The sequence below is a fragment of the Cibotium barometz genome, chromosome 10, assembly GCF_041138505.1.
Source record: "Cibotium barometz isolate CiBa-2024 chromosome 10, ASM4113850v1, whole genome shotgun sequence".
NCBI classification, from domain to species: Eukaryota; Viridiplantae; Streptophyta; class Polypodiopsida; order Cyatheales; family Cibotiaceae; genus Cibotium; species Cibotium barometz.
In genome coordinates, this window is record NC_141055.1 from 22,669,065 (window position 1) to 22,689,187 (window position 20,123).

Consider the following 20,123-nt stretch of genomic DNA (forward strand, 5'->3'; position numbering starts at 1 on the left):
AGACTGGTTCATAATCACACCAGTCCTTGAAAACATGGAAGACTCATCCCCTCAGTCACATCCCATGGTCAAGGCATTCTCACCAATGCGTTTGACACAACTATTTGGACTCTTCAGTCAACATTTGATAAGTGTTGCAACAAGTTATTGGATAGTAAAGATGAGTACCAGGATTATGAACCTCCTCTAAAGCACCCTAATGACTATGAGGATTGGGTTCATGTCTTGACAATCGTGGACACTCTCCCCCCATAGAAGCTTGGAACAAGGTTGCAAGACTAGACAGGGATAGGAATAACCCTTATGTTTATGCTTAGTGTGCATTATCCCTTTTGTGGGAAAAAATAATGATTTTGAACCAAGCGTAACTAGTAATTCATCTTGCAATGAATCCTCCATAAAAGAATTAACTTGTAATGATGACTCCTCCACAGAACAAGGAGTAGCTAGTAAGTCATCTTGCGAGGACTCCTCCACATAAGAAGAAACTTCTACATTACCCATAATCACTCAGTCAAGAAGGAGAAAACTACATAAAAAGCCTAGAAGTATCTTCTTCCCATGGAGGCAGATCTTCATTGGCTTCACTAAGAGAGTGGGAAGCTCACCTAAACAAGATTACACCCTTACGAGATAAGACAATTACCATTAAAGGTGAAGGGGAGCCCATGAGCTCTAAGATGGCGATATGAAAAAGACAATCTATAGAGTTAGGATCGACCAAAGTTAAGATGGCGATCTGAAAAAGACAATCTGTAGAGTTAGGATCGACCAAAGTCAAAATTAGCAATCCAAAACAAATTGGGATCGACGATCAAAAGTTTAGATTTTGGGATTGGCGATCAGAAGTTTGGTGGTGATCCAAAATTTGGGATCGCTGGTATGGATTTGGATTGGTGATCTGAAACTTGTTAGCAGTGATTTTTCTTTTTTGTGGTTTCTTCATCCCTGGCTCGGTGTCAATGCAAGAGTCTTAACAATATGAAGATGCCTAATGCATGTCCGTGTGATATAGGCGAGGGATGCATCTGGATACATAAAACATGCGGTGCAAAAATACTCAATAAGGGTCCATGGGCTATTCTCGACAGGAAACTCTGTCCACAGTGGAAGAAAGGATTTCTCACTGATAAATGAGTCTCTCAGTCACTTATGTGGTGCATGGTTTATTCACTAGATAGAGTAAGGATTGATGGTCAACATAAAATATAAACTCATTTGCCAAAAGAGAATGGGGAAACTTCTTCATTGCTTAAACCATCGGTAATCCTTCTCTCTTTGTGGTTGTATAGTTCTTTTGTGGCTCGTTTAACTATTTATTAGCATAGCAAACTAGGAAATCCATGTTCTTTTCTCTTGGTTAAGTTAATATGCATCCTAAAGCATAAGTCAATGCATTAATGTGTACATGGAAGACAATATCCCATCTTGGTGCTCTCAAAATTGGAGCTAAGATCAAAGCTTGCTTTAGCTTGTGGAAACATGCCAACTAGGCATATAGAGGTTTGGTAATTTCTACATAGTACATAAATATGAATCTTAATATCACGTGTACCTGATAAACCTTTAGATAGCCTTTGGGTTTTCAGATCTCTTGAGTTCTAAAATAACTCAAGTCTTTCCTTCATCAGTTTGTGACCCCATTTTTGGACACCACATGCCTTAGGATTCTACCATGCCTAATTATGAATTTACACTTTTCTAGGTTAGGCATAGCCTATAGTATCAGCACCTCTGAATCGTAGATGAGGGATATGATCTCTTCCCAACTTTGAGTTCACACAAAGGTTGTCCATGAAGACCTTTAAGAGTTTATGTAAGAAAGCGATGGACATCAGTTGTTGAAACGTAGCTAGCATGTTTATAAATCTAAATGTCATTTCTTTATATGCAAATGTCTTGTCTTTTATAGTGAATGCAATTTTATGTTGAACCTTGGGATCTGTGAATACTTGGTTGTATCATGAAAATCCATCTAAGAAGCTATAAGCTTCTTAAGTTTCTTTTTCTACTACCCTGTCAAGCACACGTTCAGTGTAAGGCAATGGGCAATGGTTTTTTTCATAAAGGATTGAAGTCTAGAGTATACATGTTAAGAAAATATTTATATGGCCTTAAGTAGGCTCCCTTTAAAAAGAAAAATGCATACTTGGTGTAAATAGTTTTTGCAACAGTTTAACTAAGCGTATCTATGTAAAGAAGAGTAAGAATTGTTTATTGGTCATCATTTTTACTACATTGGTGACATGATGCTCACATTCCGTAATGAGGAGAAGATCTCAGCCTTCAAGGCTGAATTACATGTGTCATTTGTTGAGAGAATAGAGTTGGGCTCATTGTATTATTATTTGGGTATGTAGTTTATGCAACATGATGATGGTTAGTGTGTTGTTATAATCAACATACATAGACTGCTTACATGGTTTGGTCTTAAAGATTGTAAGCATGTTGCTATGTTACTAGAGACAGGTGCTAGGTCTGGTCTTCAAGATGTAGGTAAATCACTTGATGATGTAGGCATTTGGGTGCCTCATTTATCTATGCAATATGAGGTCAAACATTCAATTTGGAGTGTTCCAATTGAGAAAGTTTTTATCCACAGTCTCAAAAGTAAGCAGAGGTTACTGCCAAGTGAGTATTTCGATACTTACAATTTCCTTGGGCTATTCTATGTTAAAGGGGTGGGCTAGATTTTATGACATGCGAGTGTCACTAGCGGCTTTCGCTTTCATATTGGAGAATCATGGCTCAGCAAAGAAGTAGCCAATGGTGGCCACTTTAAGCTGTGAAGCTGAGTACAGGGTATTATGGAGCGTGTATAGCTTGGACGCCTTTTGGTAGAGCTTGGTGTTGGTGGTGTGGATAACAATCCCACACCTCCATCTTCACTAACAGCAGCAAGAGTGCATTGGCCATTGCAAGGAACCCAGTGGTTCATACTCTCACAAAGCATATTAAGGTGTTTTATCATTATGTGAGGCTCACTGTGTAAGAGAGATTAGCCTGGCTTATGTCTCTACACAAGGTAATGTAGGAGAGATTAGCTTAGCTAATGTCTCTACACACAACAATGTGGTGTTCACATCATCTCACTGCAGGGGAAATTTGTAGCCATTTATGTGGTAGTGATGTATGGACATAGGCTAATAATGGGCTGGGGTACTTTTTCCCACTTTATGACTTTTCCCCCCCGAGTATGTGTACACACTCTTATGAGTGAGTGTGTAACTTTATCATGTTGCTTCACCTGTACTTCGCTCATTCTCATCAATCTACTTTGAGTGTTGTGAATTTCTTTTCTTATGCCTATTGAAAATGTATAGAAGCAGGCTCCGATTAATCAAATTTAAAGATGATTAGTTTTATTTAAGCACGACCACTATGACCAAAAAATTATTATTTTAATAAAGCTAATATACTTATATAAACTTTAAATGGAAATAACATTTATAGGTTAAACCAATAAATTAAATATTATATTCATAATCGTGTTATATCTCTTCACTCGTAAAAATAGCTCTTCATCACTCTTCCATCATGTTATTGCTCTTCACTAATTTTTCCAAACTTAAAGCTTATATAGTATGTTTTTTCAAAGAAATAATCTCTCTTCATGAGAGTATCTACAATCTAAAGTTATGTTCAGTAAATTTTCTATACATTTAAACTCGAAACAAAGGTCAAGTAGCCCTTTTTTGAACTAGAGTTGATAATGTGAATGCTATAAAGTTCTAATTATTAATGTAATTCTCGAATGTATGAAATCATTTGTAAGTACTCCTTTGATTAGACATTATATACTTTTCAATTCAATCTTTTGTATTTTAATAAAGAGACATCTCCATCCATTAAGCTTAGCATCAAACTCAATAGACCAGACAAACATTTTGAATTTTTGAATTTTTTCTTTGTAAGTATTTATTGTCAAAGAGACTTTTCATTTAATATAGCATCATGGCTTTTTGAAATGGAAATTAGAGGTTACTTTAGCTGTAACCCCCACCCACTTGTTTTTTTGGGATTGATCTTAAGGGGTTGCCCATAAAAAGGGCAAGATTTCCCTAACTAATTCCTCATGGATAGGGATTCTTCCTGATCTATGATATGATTCCCTATCCCACCCACTTTTAAGTTAAAATTTGTGTGTAAATCCTCTTTGTAAGTAGTATTATTTGTAAGATGGCCTACTAGTATCCCAAAAGGTGAGTGTGTGTGTGTGTGTGTGTGTGTGTGTGTGAGAGAGAGAGAGAGAGAGAGAGAGAGAGAGAGAGAGAGAGAGAGAGAGCGAGAGAGTGCAACAACACCATATGCTCCATTCTTCTACTTTGAAATGAGCATGAAGTGGGCATCAACTTCATATGATGATTTCTTATTATTTAGGATTCTCTTTGTAATAATGGAACAAATTTGAATCTTTATTTAAAAAATTTAATGCAACAGAAGGGAGGGTTTTTTTCAATGCAACAAAAGGGAGGTTTAAATATCAAACTACCACTATGTTTTGCCAATTTTACAATGCCTATAACCAAAAAGAGAGATGCAAAATGGGGTGAGAGTGGGGTCTTATTCAGACACTTTACATATATAATTACAAAAAAGCGATACGGAGTACTACATCACGATAACAATATAGATTACAATATCACACACAACGTTTAATGTGGAGAGACAACGTTGTTGCCTCCCCAACAAGGCTTGACCGAGATGGCTGCCACGTCCACGATTGAATATATTATTCAAACAATTTCCATAAGCACATCTACATAAGCATTGAGACCACTTGGTTTTGCTAAATCACGTAGTGAAAACCAAAATATATGCAAGTTTTTTTACAAAAGAATATTGACGTCACTTTCCATACACCAAACATTGCCATGTGTTTTCACAAGATCGATATGCTTCTGGAAGCTTTGAGCATAATAGACTTGAACAAAAATCAGTTAGGGGTAGTACATCCCCTATATCCATCTAAGAAAAAGACTGGTTAGAACCAAGCATAATTGATGGGTATGCATGCTTCATAAGCACTACCCAGTTGTTCCCTGTCATGATGAGATGTGATCTATAGATGAGTTGTGAGTTGTTATCCCTCATAGTTGTGATCTTTCCTTTCACGGTGAGTTTTGATCTCATTTATAGGCAAAAATTAATTGGACATGGTATTAGACCCAAAAGTGGCATTATATATGTTCTCATCATTTGGAGATTCAGGATGGAATTAGTTTAGCAATATAGGGCCCATAGGGACTAGGCCCTACACGTGCACACAAACATATGGAAAAATATATATTTAAATTAAGAGTTTTATTAAAATATTATTTAATCATTTAAAAAAATTATATGGGAAAAAACTCACAAACTCTCTCCAAGAAAACTATTCATATAGTAGCACTCTGGCTATTTTACAACTCGAGATTTTCTTAACATTGTGTTTATTATTAGAGAGAGAGAGAGAGAGAGAGAGAGAGAGAGAGAGAGAGAGATTATATGTAAAAGTGAAATCACTCTTTTAAGAGTGAAAGATTAGGTTAGGCTAGCATTGTCAATGTAGTGATCATTGATGTGAACCACTCTTCGAAACAAGATTATATGTAAAAGTGAAATCACTCTTTTAAGAGTGAAAGATTAGGCTAGCTTTGTCAATGTAGCGATCATTCATGTGAACCACTCTTTGAAACAAGGAAGAATATGTAGATTTTGTTTTGATAAATATTTGCTTTCCTTTCATTTTTCATTAACACCTAGCAAGACCAACATGTTTTGTGTCAATAGTATCACTATGCCTACCTTTGTAAAGAATTTTAAAAACCAACATAAACATAGACTAAATAAGTATTTTTGATGACATAAAACTTTTGATCCTTTATATTGTTGGATGTAATGGACAAGAGGGAAAAATATGAATGTGCCATCACATCATGATCAAATAAACCACCTACCAAGTGGGTGTGACACAACTTTTTAGAATCTTGTTTTTAGAAAGACAGCTAGGAATGAAAGCTCTTTTTTAAAGAACACACTTTGGTTTCAATAAAAGAATAAGATGCCAATACGTACCTACTAATGGTACAATGCTGGATTTTATACCAAGGTGAAGTTTATCTCATGAAATTACTTAACTTGCAATCATGTCACCACACCTAGGTTTTTATATAACATCACTTAAAGGATAAATAACCAAGTGAAGTTATCTCATGAGTTACTTAACTTGTAATCATGTCACCACATCAAGGTTTTTATATAGCACATCAAGGTTTTTATATAGCATCACTTAAAGGATAAATGTCCTAGTTAGGGAATAATCTCTAATTAACATGCTAAGTAATGCTAATGCCCACATAAAAGAATATAGGGGATTAGTCCATTTTAGAAAGCTCTTCTCTCTAAGCTTAAGGATGATATAGTTAATAACTTGTTTCCTCCTTGACATACTATCCTCCACCACATTCTCAATTCAAAAGTATTATCACCTTGCTATAACTAAAACTATAGGTCACCAATCCTAACTTGGATCCCATCACTTTGCGCATAATAGAGGCATGGGCTTGTTGCCTTTCTATAAGTAAAACTATAGGTCACTAATCTTAACTTGGATGTCATCGCTATGTACATAATAGAGGCATGGATTTGATTTTATGGACATGGAGTACACTACTTAAAAGTGGGGGTCAAAGAAGAGGAGACCATCTTTCATTAAGTCTACCTAGTCCTTCAATTACGAGAGCGTTACATGGACTTTCAAGTGACACAACCGAGTAACTTGAACTTTAGCTACTTAAATCATATACTCAATATAATTTGAGGTAACTAACAATTGAGATTTACCAACATGGATTCTTGACTATTGCATGATAGCAAATTTCAGTTAGCAAGAGGATAATAGGTTAACTTGCTGCTTCTAGACATGTAGTAAGATGATTTTACTCCAAGATTCATGAAAGATGTGCATTGTGTGTGTGTGTGTGTGTGTGTGTGTGAGAGAGAGAGAGAGAGAGAGAGATGCAGGGGGGGAATGGGTACCTCATCTAGTAATCATAATATCATCCTCCTCCGATATAAAGTGTAGAGAGTTGTAATGATGTCCCCAAGCTGTGGTGTGGCCTCTTCGTGGTGTTGAAGTATGTCTAGGATCTACAATTGATGAGTGGAAGGTCGGGAATCGGGATCCTTGCGGGCAGGGGGTGCAAACCACATATTCATGTGACAACAACTAAGTGCATTGGATGGGACAAGTTAAGAGGCTCATGTGTAAACCACCATGCTAGAGAGAGAGAGAGAGAGAGAGAGAGAGAGAGAGAGAATATAATCCACCACCATTACTTATATTGAAGTTCTTTATTATTACTTGGGAACTGAGATTTGGTAAGCTTTGTATTTATGTTGTTTTTGGCGTAGCTAGATCACCGAAGGGCCGCAGCGTCGCCATGGACAACATTCTCACGAAGGCCAGCAGCTTCTTCCTTACCCGCCGTGCCAAGCAGGAGTTTTCATCCATGGGCGACGATGTTAATGTACCCCCTTTTCTATTCCTCTGTTTGCCGTCTTCTTTGTGATGTGCGTGCGGCCTAAGAGCATGGTGCTTCTTGCATTCTTTTCGTATTAACCTTCTGTCTGAAAGATTTTGCCACTCTGCTTTGCACATAATTTGTCTGGATATGGTTCCCAAACTGAAAAATGGATGATGATGATGGAGGAGTAGGGAAAGAACTTCAGGTGTCTTTTCCCTGGAGGAGGAGGGGTGAACGGTGGCAGCCGAGGTTCTTTCCTGGCTGTCAACGACGGGGGAGTGAGAGAAGAAGCAATCAGTGTAGGCCACATCAGCCTCTGCAGAATCGATTCCTGATGAGATGGAGACAGGCAGTGTTCTCAGATTCTGCCTCTGATAATGACAGGTGACTGCAGCAGATTCTGATCTGTCCAGGATTGGATTTTTGAAGTCTGCAGAATGTGCAGACCCATGACCTTTCTGTGACGTCATGGTCTCTTGGGAGGAACTCCTCATGAGTCGCACTACACATCAGTTTCCGACCCAATGGATGTCAGATAAACCAGCTGTCTGTATGACATCTGAGCAATCGACGCAACTGGCAGTGGCAAGGAACTACCAGCTGGGATAACCAAGGACGATGGCGAACTAGGGAATGGCCATGTTGAGGCTGGTTCTCCAGCAATGGGCGACCTGTCAATTGGGAATGCTTTCCAGAAAACCTGGTTGAACCAAGGACTTTCTTCCATCATGAACATACAGTTCATGACAGTTCAAGGACGCTATGAGGAACTTCTGAGATTGATGATGACAGGCAGGGCTTCATCATATCACCACACAGGATTCTGCACGGAATGTCTGACAAGGAGAATAAATTCATGTTTTTCCAGTAGAACATCCGTGGTCGTATTGGTGGTGGTAATCATGTATCAGTCCCCAGGGTATCAATTAGGCTTTGGTGGTACTTTATAAACTGATTCTCTTTGACTTGTCAATATTTGGCACTCACTAACTGTGGGCCTATCAGAAGAAAGAATCCCAAAATTGTCACAAACAAAAACATCTTAGCAATTTCCTTGAAGTGTTACTTTGGGCATAGCAGCTCAATCCAATGATCCAGTTCTGAGGTGTTAAATTTTCAATGACAGTAAGCCTGTTTTTTCCTTACTAGCATCAATTACAAACCCTCTGGCACAATCCTAGAATATAGTGTAGAATGGTCTTTCTTCTATAAGGATGAGAGGTGTCTACTATGAAACATCGAAAATGTAGGTATTTTCTCAGTTGCTTTTAACATTATACCTTGTGCATGTTTATTAGAGTGTGTCGATGGCGATTCATTTCCTTAGCTCTCGAACCTCGGATCAAGAGATTTTGTTGATTGAAATTTGCCAAATAGAGGACCATCGATTCACAAGCTAGTACAAAAGCCAAGTAGATCATGACTAGAGAGATGTTAAGTAGAAGGTGGGAGATCTGGGCTTACCTGTCCATTATGGCTGTTGGTGGGAGTGCTCTGGAGAGGCCACGGGGTGGGGGGATCCTGTGGAGAGGGGGAGGACAGCATCTGCTCTTACTCCTCAAAGGGCACCTGCTGCTGGGGGGTCAGATCCTTCTTGGGGGGGGGGGGGGGGGGTGGGGCGGTGGTAAGGGCGGAGTAGTTCTGAAAAATTGGGAAGATTGGCACTGAATCACTCCGTGGGACTGGTCTACAGGCTGGATCTGACGCTGGGACTCTCTAGTGGGAGGGTGGGGCTCCACTCCAGATGGATGTGAGATAAATGCTCGAAATGGTTCTCTGACACGACTGTTTCTGCCTGGGTGCCTTCAGACTCTTGCCTGGCGGTGGTGTGCTGATCTGGCTGGGGTTGGCGTTGTCTCCATCCTGTCGTCTGCCATCTACCCTCATTCTCATCGTCATGGGTAGAGTGCTGGGGCTCTGTTTCACTAGAGGGAGGAGGTGGCGCTAAGGTGCTCAGTCCCCTCTCGCCACTCTGCCACTGCGGGGAGGCGGGGTTGGGGTGGGTTGAACCATTGGTGTGGTGGTGCAGAGCTAACCTAGATTGGCGACGAGGACAAGCTCTGGCGATGTGACCCATCTGACAGCAACTGAAGCACTGGCCAGGAATGCTTTAGTACTCCACCTACTGAAGGATGGGGTCCCCCCGAAGGCTTTGAAGAGAGATGACATGGGGTACTGCCTCATGAGAGGAAATGCTATTGCGGAGTGAAGGAATCCCAACCACCTGTGCCAGCATCGAGGTGGTTGTTTTTTAGTGGGGATTCCAACACCTGCCCTGTCATTCTCCTAGTGATGGGGAGAAGCAGAAGGTACTCTTTCATGAGGCCTAGAAAAATGATTGTGACTGGGAATCCAGATACTCCAGCTATAAGGTCGGCGGTGGGATCTAAACCGTGCTGCCAATGTGCAAAAACTGCCTGGGCTGTGCGCAACGCAACGGGGCTCAGCTGAAGCATGCGGTCTGAAGCTGCTGGGGTGTTGAACTCCACGTGGTAGTAGCCCCGCCTGAGGGTATGCATATCTATTATCTTGCCTGGCTCGCCAAGGAGGCTGGCCTGGAGCAGGTCACAAAGCTGGCTGCGCATTGGATGGCTATCCACAATCTTGCAAACCAATGCTGAGGCTTCGAGGGAGGCTACTATTGATGCTAGGAGCTGGAGGTTCGCTTTGGAGTAGAGGCAGGGGGCGCCGGTCTTGGTCGGGGATGATGGAGCAGCTGCTATGGAGTCCTCATGAAGGGGTGAAGACCAAAGAAAGCCGACACCTGCGGAAAGAAAACAGCCCAAATCCAAAACCTGCTGTGAAGAAGTGCGGAAGAGGGGGAAGCGAGGTGGGGGCGTGAGGAGGAGGCAAGGCAAAGGGGGAGCTCACAGGAGGGAATAGGAGGCGACACAGAGGTGGGAGAAGTCGGAGAGGAAGGGCTGCAAAGGGACTCAAAGGAGGAGGCGGGACAATGGAGGCAAGGGTGCACAGGAGCAGGGGCAGCAGGACAGAAGACAGTAAAAAATGGGAGGCAGGAGGCAGAAACGCCCAGGGGGAGCAGCGCGCAGGAGACGGTGAGGGAGTGAGAGGGTGAAGGCGGGCGGAAGCAAAGAGAAGAGGGAGACGGGTGCCACACGAAGGAGACGGGGAGAGGCGGCAGGTTTGCGAATGTGGGGTGCTCCAGCTCCCGTCAAAAGCTGGATGATTTATTACATGGGTACAGAGTTTTAAATACAAGTGAAAGGGATTACCCACGAGGACACCCAACTTTACTCTATTTTGTGTATGGACACTATTTTTGATGGGACACTGTATTTTTACTGGACACGCTTTTTATGGTTGGACACATTAAAAAGGGCGTGAGCATGCTTTTTGGGGCATATTTGTGCTGCTTTTCTGTTGGCACAATCTTCCATGCATGAGAATATGTTGCCCTAATCTTTTGGAAGAAGGCGACCTCTTTTAGGATGATTCTTTCTGTTTTCAGCCTGTTTTTGCATCTGCAGCAGCCCAAAGGCATCTCTGTACCTACAGTTCTGTACAACTATCCGTACCGCTCTGCACAGTATGTATAGAGGCCGTACCTGTACGTACAGTTCCGCACCTGCCTCGTTATTTTACTGTGTTTGTCGTGCTTGCTTTTTGTATACCTACTCGTTTACTATATTCACCCATTTATTGATTGTACAAGCTGATTTGCATGGATTCAACTACGGACTGTTTTTTGGAAGAGTTTTTGGCTGAATACACGGACATGTACTTGTAGGTAATTATGATGTATATTGCGTTTACAGATTTGACTGGATTTTATACAGTTTATGAAGGTCTGTGATAACAGGAAAGATTAGTACCCACACAGGTGTTGGATTTTTCTACATCAGGATATGGTGCTTTTGGGCACTTGTCAGAGGTCTACATGCTGTTGTAACATTGATTATTATGCTTTGGATAATCTGGCCTTTCTCCATCAGGCAGAAGAGGAGGCCCCTGGGCTTGTACATATAAAATACTCATTGGCAGTAAAATATTCCAAAAGGGAGGGGGGGTCGGTCCATTCCGGCCCAAAGGTGTAGACTGCGCATATTTCTCTTTTTCACTTTGTTTTTTTTGTATGAATGTGGCTGTGGTCATCCATAAATGGTTAATTTGCATTAATTTCAAGTGTTTAAGCCCCCTGTTGAGTTACATTTGCAGACTCTTGGGGTGATGTTAAAAATAAATAAATAAATAAAAAGAACGATCTTTTCTAAGGAAATTCAGCCTTGTTTTCTGCTGTCAAGTGTGCATGGTTCTAGATCTGTATTATAATTGATTGAGATGTAATCCCACAGATAGGCTCAGTTTGGGTTTAAGGTGTGCAGTTTTCACATACAAAGTATTATAGTAGTGCTAATTCTGAATAGTGTTTGGAGGTGCAACATGTATGAAATACATGGGATTTTGATTAAAATTTAAACTCGGTGCTTGCAGTCGCTGTCTAACAGTGTTGAAGAAGGCGCAAAACGTCTGTATAACAGACTGAGAGGTACTTTGTTCTTCTATTTTAGTGGCTTAAATTCATGCTCCTTGATTTTCTTTGTAATGCATGCATGTGCATGCTTGCCTGTGCAAGTGCTCAAGCTCTGTACACTCGTGCTTGCTACTGGTGGAATAGCTTGTTAACAAGACACCCAACACCACTGCTGTTTTTGTGGGCGGAGTTACAGAAACACCTTATTGCTTTGAAGTCATCATAGGAGGTTAATGGATTTGACAGATAAATTTTAGAGGTTGTAGTGTAGCCAGCCTTCTGAGCCCACGCTAGTCATATTATAGAGTGGACCATGTGCCTCACATCACCTCAAGTATTTCTGATATTGCTAAAGATAGACTAATTGCTTCCCAATTTCATAGATGGACTAATTACTTCCCAATTTCATAGATTTTCTCGTCTTTGTACAAGTAATTATGTTTTCATCACTCAATTTAGTAAACCTGATTCTTTTACTTCTTTGCAAGCGCTAGAATGGTAATAAGATTACTCCCAGTAGTACCCGCATCAATACAAACTTTCCTACCCCTATGAGTAAACATAACTTTCTTTTCTTTGTGCAAAATCTTGGGATCCAAACGATAATGCCAAGGCATCCCAAGTATCACATCACATCCTGTAAGTAGTGCCATGAGGTCTTCATGATCCAAATATCCCTGTATCTGTATGCGAAACTTTCCAATGATGGGAGTGACCTTAACTTCCTTGCTCTCAAAGGCAACATCTGCATGAAAGTCCATGCCCAATTCCTCGAGTTTTAACCCAAGAGCAGCAGCCATCTCTATGGATATGAAATTATCTATTGAGGCATTATCAAAAAGGAATAAAGCTGTTTGGTCCTTTAACTTGCCCCAAGCTTTGCATAAGATCTTGCTCTTTGGTTCATATGCAGTGTTACCCTGAACATCGGGTATAACATTTACACTTGGTTTGGCATCCTGAACATTATTCTTTTTGAGATTTTGTGGGCATTGAGCTTTCATGTGATCTTTGCTCCCACATGTGAAGCACTTCCCCTCTCATGCAATCAAAAATATGCTGTCGGGACAGCTTAGGATCATCCTTTTTACCCCCTGGCTTCTTTTCTGAGCCCCCCTTTGCATCCTTGGACTCATTAGGCATAAACTTAGGTGGTTGTCCGCCCTTTTTCTGCTCATTTCCAGCTCTAAATTTTCCCTTGCATGGACTGAATTCTTGTCTTTTTGAAGCTCCCTTACCATGCAACTCCTCAGAAATAGTGGTTGAATATATGAGCGCCTGTAAGGTGTTGTGGGGATACACTGCAAGGCTCTTCTGAATGATTCTTTGCAGCCCTGACTCAAACTTCCTTTTCTTCTCGTCCAATACAATATGAAAACAGATCAAAACAATTCACAAGCTTTGAGTTGGACACTCCTCAGAAACCAAGAGCATTCCCGGGATCAAGCACATGCAGGACAACTATGGACAGTCCATAGCACTCCCACATCAGCCCAGGACAACTCAACATCATCGTCTTCTTCTTGTCTGGTTTATAGAGCAAGCCGACCAGCCCACAAAGGCTGTTTACAGGAGTCAACCAGTCCTCAGTAGCCATAGAAGGAATCGACCAGCAGCTACACACAAGCCAGAAGGTCTTCAAATAGTAGAGGATCTGTTCCCAGCCCTTCAACCAGCTCTTCCTCCTATTTATATGCCCTGGCCAGCAGCTTTTCAGACCTGTAAACAGCTGGCCAGCAGTAGGAGAACCTACAAACACAGTCGGCCAGCCTTCTATTGACACCTAGTAGGTTTCCATCGCGATAGATGGCTGCAGCAGGTTGTACAACAGAGAGAAAACTAGTCAACCAGCTCCATACACACCAGAAAAACAGGTGCATGCTCCAAATCTGAGTTTTTTGCCAGTAATAAGGGCTCCCCGCCGGAAATAGCTCAAACGTGTGCTTTTTAGGTCCAGAAGGGGGCGCTTACTAGAAGTGGGTACAAATGAGGTCCGGTGCCCAACTTATGGCTGCCACATGTATTAAATAAGTCCCGTCCAATGTGTACAACTTATAAGTTGTCCGGCCACTTATAAGTGTGTGTGAACTTATAAGTTGTCCGGCCACTTATAAGTGTGTGTGAACTTACACCCATAATTATTAGTATGTGAAAACGTAAAGCTGTAAATTGGGTTTTTGGGGACACTTACCACCTGCAAAACACATGTAGACCACTTGTGAGTCCCTAACATGTATGCACATCCACATCCACATCCACATCCATAGGGCGCCCAGGCGTCCCGAGCCCCATGGACAACGTAGGCAGAAATCTCAGGCATTGTCCAGGCAAACAAGACAAGTCATCCAAAGGTAAAATCAAAGTCATGCACACACGAGTGCAGTTAGACTGGAAGAAACACCCATTTGCTTAGTTGTATCCCAGAACATAAATACAAAAGATCTCCAGGATAGCTAGTCCCAAGGAATTACATCATGTCAGGCTCCATGAGCCATACATGTACTATCATGTCAGGCTACACCAGTCATACATGTACTGTCATGTCAGGCTCATATGCCACACAGACACATCATGTCAGGCTACACTAGCCATACATGTGCCACATGCACACCCATCAGGTGTACCAGTGGCATGGCATCATCAAGCATCCATAAACATTAAGCAGGACATTTAAGCATTAATCCAAGTATTATTCAGGCATATATCAGCATAAGCATCTATATGGGACTGTTTCAGCACCATCTTCAGCACATAAGACATTCATAGCATTTAGGACATTTAATAGCATTAGGTCGTGGGCATTTATGGCAGCCGACGACAGTTCATAGCATTTATTGCACGTCGTGAAGGTACACAAGGCTGACTGAAGTATAGATACCCGACCAGCAGCAGCACACCATATATATAGGAGCGCAACATATTCAGTTCATTGTCTCATCTCTCCTCAACGTTTCTCATCCATGGAGCAAGGAGAAGTAGATCAGCAGTATAGCCAGCATATTTAGCACATATTTCATCATTCCTACCTCCTACATAGAGGGAAGCCGGCATCGAAGGGTGGACCTCAACATTGGAGCAAGGAACAGTCCTCATCATCAGCATTCAGCCTATCCCTCTCATCTCGAGAAGGATCTTCATCTAGGACAACATCATAGATCTATTTAGATCTCATTGTAACAATCCCTCACATATCACATTGGTATCATAGCGTTACTGGGTAACCAGCCTTAGATCATTTTCATTCCATCATTCATTCAGTCAGTCATCATGTTAATTGCTTCCACACAGTTAAATCCAGTTCTCAAAATCTTACAGGCCATCCTTAGGGATTTCCCTTTGCATGCATTAGTAACCCATCCATCAGCATTCTTGCACTGCATATAGGGTTGCACATGGCTTGCATAGCAGTCATCGTAGCAGTCAATCTTGCATCTGCAAGGCTTACATGTTTTGCCCATGAGTTCTCTGGGGAAGAATGACATCCATCATCAAAGGAGTAAATGGAATTTTGAGCTTCAATTGGCAACAACAGGGGGTTCTCTTCCACATAAGAAGACGGAAGTTTGCTCCAACATCGCCTCAGGAGGTTCAGAGGTTCAGGAACGACGGAGATTGAAGGGGGAAGTGGTTTCAATGGAGAAGGATTAGCAGAGGAGTCGAAAGGTTGCCAGGTATACCACCCAACAACAGCTTAGCAGAGGGGAATGTCAAGTGCACACCCATCAAGTGTACAAATGGCATGGCATCATCAAGCATCCATAAACATTAAGCTGGACATTTAAGCATTAATCCAAGTATTATTCAGGCATATATCAGCATAAGCATGTGTATGGGACTGTTTCAGCACCATCTTCAGCACATAAGGCATTCATAGCATCTAGGGCATTTAATAGCATTAGGTCGTGGGCATTTATGGCAGCTGACTGCAGTTCATAGCATTTATTGCATGTCGTGAAGGTACAGAAGGCTGGCCGACTAAAGTATAGGTATCCGACCAGCAACATCACACCATATATATATATAGAAGCGCAGCATATTCAGTCCATTGTCTCATCTCTCCTCAACGTTTCTCATCCATGGAGCAAGGGAGAAGCAGATCAGCAGTATAGCCAGCATATTTAGCACATAGTTCATCATTCCTACCTCCTACATAGAGGGAAGCCGGCATCGAAGGGTGGACCTCAACATTGGAGCAAGGAACAGTCCTCATCATCAGCATTTAGCCTATCCCTCTCATCCCGAGAAGGATCTTCATCTAGGACAGCATCATAGATCTATTTAGATCTCATTGTAACCCATTCATCTAATATAGTTGCATTGCATTGCATTGCATTGACACTAATTGTCTATGTTTTAAGCATCATTAAGTGAAGTTTAGTTAGCCTAAGGTTGTGATTACTACTACCTTTTTAGGAATATTTGTCGTATGCCATGACGTCATTGTGAGCCCCAGTCCAGGACATGTCAAGCACGAGATACGTAGGTCAGTCTGTCAGCCTTAGATGTGAGGGTCAGTCTCTTAACCCACTCTGGCAGATAGCGCTTAGGAGCTTGGCAGTGGGTACCTGGTTGGCAGTTGGAGGTCGGCCAGCCCTCTGTTCTAGGTGTGGACACCCACAAGGGTCATATCGTCATTGCCTTCGGTATTGTCCCAAGGTACACTAGGTTTGGTTGCGGATCCTCCGTATCTTCACCATGGACCAAGCATCTGCTTGCACCATCACTTGGGGGGGCGGTAGCCTGGGCTTCTAAGTCAGCACTAGCCCTAGCATATGAGGAGACAGGACAAGACCTCACTCTTCTCCTCTCTCACCATAGTATCATGATAGCCCCAGGAAGGAAGAGTACCACAATTGCTTGTCAGAGGTGGGGAATCATCAATAGTATAGCAGCATGGCACGTTTGGCGTGCTCCCTGTAGCGAGGGCCATAGAGGACACTACCACACTACCTGCGGAGTCCAAAGCATATGGACGGACATCATACACCCCCTCCGTGGCCATTGGGAGAAGATGCAAGGTGGTTGTGAGCGTATGTGGAAGCATCGAGAGGCTTTTCTACGGATTTGAGCAGTGGTCCTTTCTTTAGGGTCAGAGACAATGAGGTTACTTGGCATTACACGCGACCTGTTTGATTGTTTCTCCCCTCCCCAAACCAATTGTATGAGATAGCCTTCCTCCGAGAGCGGCCAACCAATGAGGAAGAGCCCCTTTCTATCCCCAACTGTTTTTCTTGTCTCCCTTGATTGAGACTAGGTCATGTACTTAGCCGTTTCAGCTGCATTTTGGTAACTAATGGAAGGATCTTTTCTTTTCGGGGAGGGGGGGGGGGGGGGGGAACTGGCCGGACAAAAAGCATTAATAAATCGACCAGTATATAGGAGTCCCTATAAAAAAGGCGCCTTCGTTCTCACACATTTCAGCAGTGATCAAGAGTAGAATTATGTGGTGCCTAAGTCTCTCGACTTGTGCATACACGCTTTTCAGCAAAGCACTTCATTGTGCTTCAGTCCAAGGCATCCCTCAGTCTTCTTCAGCATTCAGCCTTCATTCTTGCATACCTTGGTAGACCTGAGGGTTCCGAAGTAGCTTCACAATTGTTTTCAGTCTGCTTGATGGTTCACCTTACATCTGGTCTACCTCGTCCTTGCATTTGGCAATCCTCAGTCAACTGTCATCATTAAGTTTTCTGCATTGTGAAGAAGTTCTCCAAAGCAATAAAGCAAATACTCTTGCTTGCCGAAGGGGGCCCTTAAGTGGGTAGATTGGGACTCAATCTGATGTCGACTCTTCATATTCTCTCTACGGCTCTCTCTCTTGTGAATAAAGATTAAAGTGGATTGCTTCATGTTCACTAACATAAAGGTGTAAAGAAGGCCTCGCTGTGTGTTACACGATCATACCGGTTGCATGTTACATTGTCTCAAGATAACACAATAGAACAATCCACTCATCACATAACCCTCACTCATATAGTTTTTTCCAATACTTGTGGGATTATAAACTTATAAGTCACTTTATTAACTTAAAAGCCTTAGCCCTTATAATCAGCCAGCCTAATCCCGGGGTTAGCTTCAGGTACATAACAGTGGGTGTCTATATTGTTGGAAAATGTCCCCAATCTAGAGCTGCCATGTAGAGAGTTGTCATGGACCTAGGCCCTTGGACATCGAGTGCGTTGTAGCTGGTGGGCGCAGACTAGGGTGACTCCAGCAGTTTGAGGTGGGACATAGGGGCTGCTAGTCCTACAGGGTGGATTTGTGGGCATAGGTACCTCTTTGGATTGCTGGCTGGTGCTGTCATCAGGTATCCAGAAAGAAAGAAAGAAAGAAAGAAAGTTATATTTACGTCTTACAAAAGGCCCGATAGGACTATGAGACAAAAGATGATTACAAGTATGAGAGAGAGAGAGAGAGAGAGAGAGAGAGACATCTACAGTAGACTGAAATGACCTATGACCCACTACATAACTAACAGACCATGTCGGTCTTGAGCTAAATCTATGGTCGAGAAAAGAAACATACTTCCCTTAGTGCTAGGCTTCATTATGGCTGAGTCTGCCCTGCATCTCCGGAGGTTTGACAGAAACTCAGTACGAAGGGCTTTGTGTGAATATATGCCCTTATGTGTGTGCGTGTGGAGTGCGTGTGAGAGCATATCTTGATACAGAGTGCACTGATGACGTTAGTGGGGATGTCGTAGTGTCTAGTCCATACTATGCATAATGGAGTTGATAGTTACATAGTCTTGTGGGTTGACTACCATGAGTATATAACATGCACATTCCTAATAAAAGGTGAATTTGGGCATGTTCCTAGATTCATCTAGGTATATATACATGAAAACATCCTACTAACCCACTAGTAATTTTTCAATGTCAAGCGTCAAAGTACAATCACCTAAAAGTCATCTAATATTTGTTTCTTTTTGGGTTTTGGCTGTGGGTTTATGAAAATCTTCAATGGGCATTCTTCTACCTTCATGATAGATTACCCACTTGCCTTCTCTCTGAGCTACTCTTGACCTTTGCTAATTTTGTATTCTTTTGCTTGAGTTGCATTAGGGCCGACTTCCTCAGCCATCCATAGCTGTGTACTGTTGAGTTGCATTGGAGAGAGAGAGAGAGAGAGAGAGATTGATCTGTGAATTCTCTACAGGCAAGATGCAAAAACCACTACCAGAGCTGTTGCAGTCGTATGGACTGCCTACAGGACTTTTCCCAAGAAACACAACACATTATGAGTTGGAGGAAGATACAGGAAAATTAACGGTCTTTCTTCCTTCAATCTGTGAGGTGGGGTACAAAGACTCCTCTATTGTGAGGTATGCAGCGAAAGTCACAGGAACTCTTTCACATGGAAAGCTCATGAACATTGAAGGAATGAAAACAAAGATCCTTGTGTGGGTGAAGGTAACCTCTATCACAGTAGAGGATTCTACCACAAAGAAGGTGTATTTCACTGCAGGCATGAAGAAAGCTAGACCCTTTGATGCTTACGAAGTGCTGCGAGATGGAATTGAGTCAGAGGTTTTTTGATGTTTTGGATAGCGGTCATTTTTAAGTATGCATCACTATAAATGTATATTGTATAAGACCTTGTTTTCTAGTAATTTTACTGTTTTTTGTGGTCTCATTCTTTTGCATAAAGCAACCAGGCTAATGAGGGACCATAGGACCTTGTGATTTTCTTACTCCTTTTTCACTACATACTTACTCATGCAGATGTGCAAGCTTCATCCCTTTGCCCTTTTCCACATATTTTCATTTGTGCCTCATGAGCCATGAATCTATACAAGCATGTGGCCGTTCTCGCAAGCGAATTTTTCCTTCTCCTTAGTCTTTCATTTAGCAATAGTAAGAAGCTCTTGATTGATACCATCAGAGTTCCTCAAGCATCCTTGGGCACTAGGTGTGAAAAGGGTTGTATTTCACTCTTGTTCTTGAGGGGTTGGACAAGGAACTCTGAACTAATCTATATGAAGAAGCCTCATTCTCAAAGTCCTTGATTACCACAACATTGTATTGAACTTGCATTTTCCACTTACTTCCCTATGCCATACATGTGAGTAGATGCTTTTATCCTTTCGTTGCATGAATCACATTAAACAATATTTACAACATTAC

At 41.9% G+C, this 20,123-nt stretch overlaps 1 protein-coding gene across 1 annotated transcript; it reads left to right on the forward strand.

Moving 5' to 3' along the window:
• Window positions 1–7,329: 7,329 nt before the first annotated feature.
• LOC147634671 (uncharacterized protein At5g01610-like) lies at window positions 7,330–19,723 on the forward strand. Its single transcript, XM_086803802.1, has 3 exons — window positions 7,330–7,511; window positions 11,961–12,015; window positions 19,156–19,723. Exons 1-3 carry the CDS (start codon window positions 7,425–7,427, stop codon window positions 19,533–19,535), a joined length of 522 nt encoding a protein of 173 aa, XP_086659928.1. The 5' UTR covers window positions 7,330–7,424; the 3' UTR covers window positions 19,536–19,723.
• Window positions 19,724–20,123: the final 400 nt, after the last annotated feature.

Coding starts and splice junctions, on each gene's coding strand:
- LOC147634671 (XM_086803802.1), top strand. CDS start 7,425: ATGGACAACATTCTCACGAAGGCCAGCAGCTTCTTCCTTACCCGCCGT. Junction 7,512..11,960: donor CCATGGGCGACGATGTTAAT/GTACCCCCTTTT, acceptor CGGTGCTTGCAG/TCGCTGTCTAACAGTGTTGA. Junction 12,016..19,155: donor TCTGTATAACAGACTGAGAG/GTACTTTGTTCT, acceptor AATTCTCTACAG/GCAAGATGCAAAAACCACTA.